Source organism: Buceros rhinoceros, unplaced genomic scaffold, assembly GCF_000710305.1.
Source record: "Buceros rhinoceros silvestris isolate BGI_N320 unplaced genomic scaffold, ASM71030v1 scaffold18056, whole genome shotgun sequence".
Lineage (NCBI taxonomy): Eukaryota > Metazoa > Chordata > Aves > Bucerotiformes > Bucerotidae > Buceros > Buceros rhinoceros.
Genome location: NW_010419484.1, coordinates 2,599 through 4,353, shown reverse-complemented (window position 1 = coordinate 4,353; position 1,755 = coordinate 2,599). Strand labels below are relative to the sequence as shown.

The 1,755-nt window shown below is 52.3% G+C and overlaps 1 protein-coding gene across 1 annotated transcript in view; it reads right to left on the bottom strand.

Annotated features, from left to right (window-relative positions):
* The window catches only part of LOC104495903 (huntingtin-interacting protein 1-related protein-like), a gene marked incomplete at its 5' end in the record, with an annotated part of 7,101 nt that overhangs the window by 2,751 nt on the left and 2,595 nt on the right, over positions 1-1,755 (bottom strand). The window contains 5 exons of the mRNA XM_010138949.1: positions 1-87; positions 521-583; positions 713-743; positions 1,074-1,132; positions 1,262-1,372. The exon at positions 1-87 is cut by the window's left edge and continues 13 nt beyond it. Coding sequence (XP_010137251.1) covers positions 1-87; positions 521-583; positions 713-743; positions 1,074-1,132; positions 1,262-1,372 — 351 coding nt within the window. The remainder of the gene's footprint in view (positions 88-520; positions 584-712; positions 744-1,073; positions 1,133-1,261; positions 1,373-1,755) is intronic.

Below are 1,755 nucleotides of genomic sequence, written 5' to 3'. Positions count from 1 at the left end.
TCCCCAGCCCTCCGCCTTGGCGGCGGAGATCAGCCCTTCCGTCCAGCGCGAGTTCTTGGCGTAAAACTCCTGAGTTGTTGCTGCCCCCTGTTGTTACGAGAATATTATGGCCTGTATCAACCTGTTCCTAATATACAATATATAAATCCATATAAAATAGCCATATAAAAGATAACAATATATAAATTCATCTAAACCAAGGGATTGGCAGCATTTCTGTGCCGCTCAAGCCGCTCTTACTGGCCTGCTTAAATACGTCCCAGGAAAACTAGCTTTGGAGCCTGCGAATCTGGGGTTAAAACACACAGCTTTGGGCCATCGTCTTGAGATGGACGAGGCTTTGCAAAGGCGACAGTGACGTGTGTGGAGAGCACGGGGCTGAGCAGCCCCTCTCCAGCTCTGGGACTGCCAGAGCACCACTACCAGGGGAAACGGCGGCACTCGGCGTGGTTCTGAAAACAGTGGGAGAGTCTGCTGTGTTTCAGGTTGGTGCAGAGAGAGGATGTAGGGGAGGACTTACCCGGCCACTCTCTACTATCTCCTTCTGCAAGTTGGTAGATGTCATTACAAGGAGTCTAATAGCCTGGAACGAAGGAAAACAGGTTTGGGTGCTTGGGGGGGATTTTATAGAGAAGGATTGATGCTGTCGATGGTGGGAAGTCACCGTTCTGCAGAGTCTTTGCTGCCCCAGCTCGGTTTCTGCAGTACTGACCTTCATTAGGTCCGTGCAGGAATTCAGAATCCTGTCGGGAAACAAACAAAAAAGGGTTCAGCACCTCTGACGCCGAGACCAGGGAAGCAGGATTCGGCCTCAGTTAGAAAGAGAGTTTTTTTTAGGAGCCCAGTCAGCCTGCAGGTTACTTCTAAGCAGCTCTCAAAGCAGCTGCAAACAGCTGGCTTAGCCATACAAGAAGACATACATCATCCTTCCAAAGATAATCCTGTGCTCAGCATCAGGATGATGCAGCACTGGGGGGGGGCATGTGGGGCTCTGAAGCAGAGCACAACCCAGCAGGGAATGGGCACGGCCCAGAAACCTGCCTGCAGCTCTCACGTCACCCCGCAAAACTCACCGCTCGTTCACTTCAAGCTTCACACCGGAGCTCTCACTTCTGGCCTGGCTCATCATCTCCTGTTGGGAAACACAAGAGGAAGAGTTGGACGCCACGTGGCTGCGAGGGCAGCTGAGAGGGGTGGAGGAGCCACAGGCACTTGGCTGCCCCGAGGCACCAAAACGACCGATCCCGCAGCTTCACCTCACCTCTATCCGCCTGACGGCATCCTCAATCGCCTCTGAGGTGGAGGCCATCTCCTTCTCGACCATGTCCCCCAGCTCTTCTTGCTTGATGTCTAAGCTCTTTGGCCTCAGCTCCTGCCGGAGGAGGCAGCAGGAGGTTTTAGGCAGAGGGAGAGAAGAAAGTATTTGTAAGAAGTAAATAACATCAAACCACAGAATCACAGAATCAGTTTTAGCCAGGAAGGGCACCTGGAAGCCAAGATGGCTCAAAGAAAGCACCAGAACCTGTGGGTATGGGGGACAAACCACCCCAAAGTGCTCGCTCCAGCTCAGCATCTCCAATTTCAGCTCTGGACAGTGGGGAAAGCCACGGTTTGATTTATATTTTTAAAAAAACCCTCTCCATCACCTCCCTGGCGCACAGGCAGAAAGCTGCAAGCAAAAGGCCCACCCCAACGAACAGAGGCAACTAACCGCCTGCTTTGATTGTTCCTTTAGGAAATACCGGTGCCAGTAAA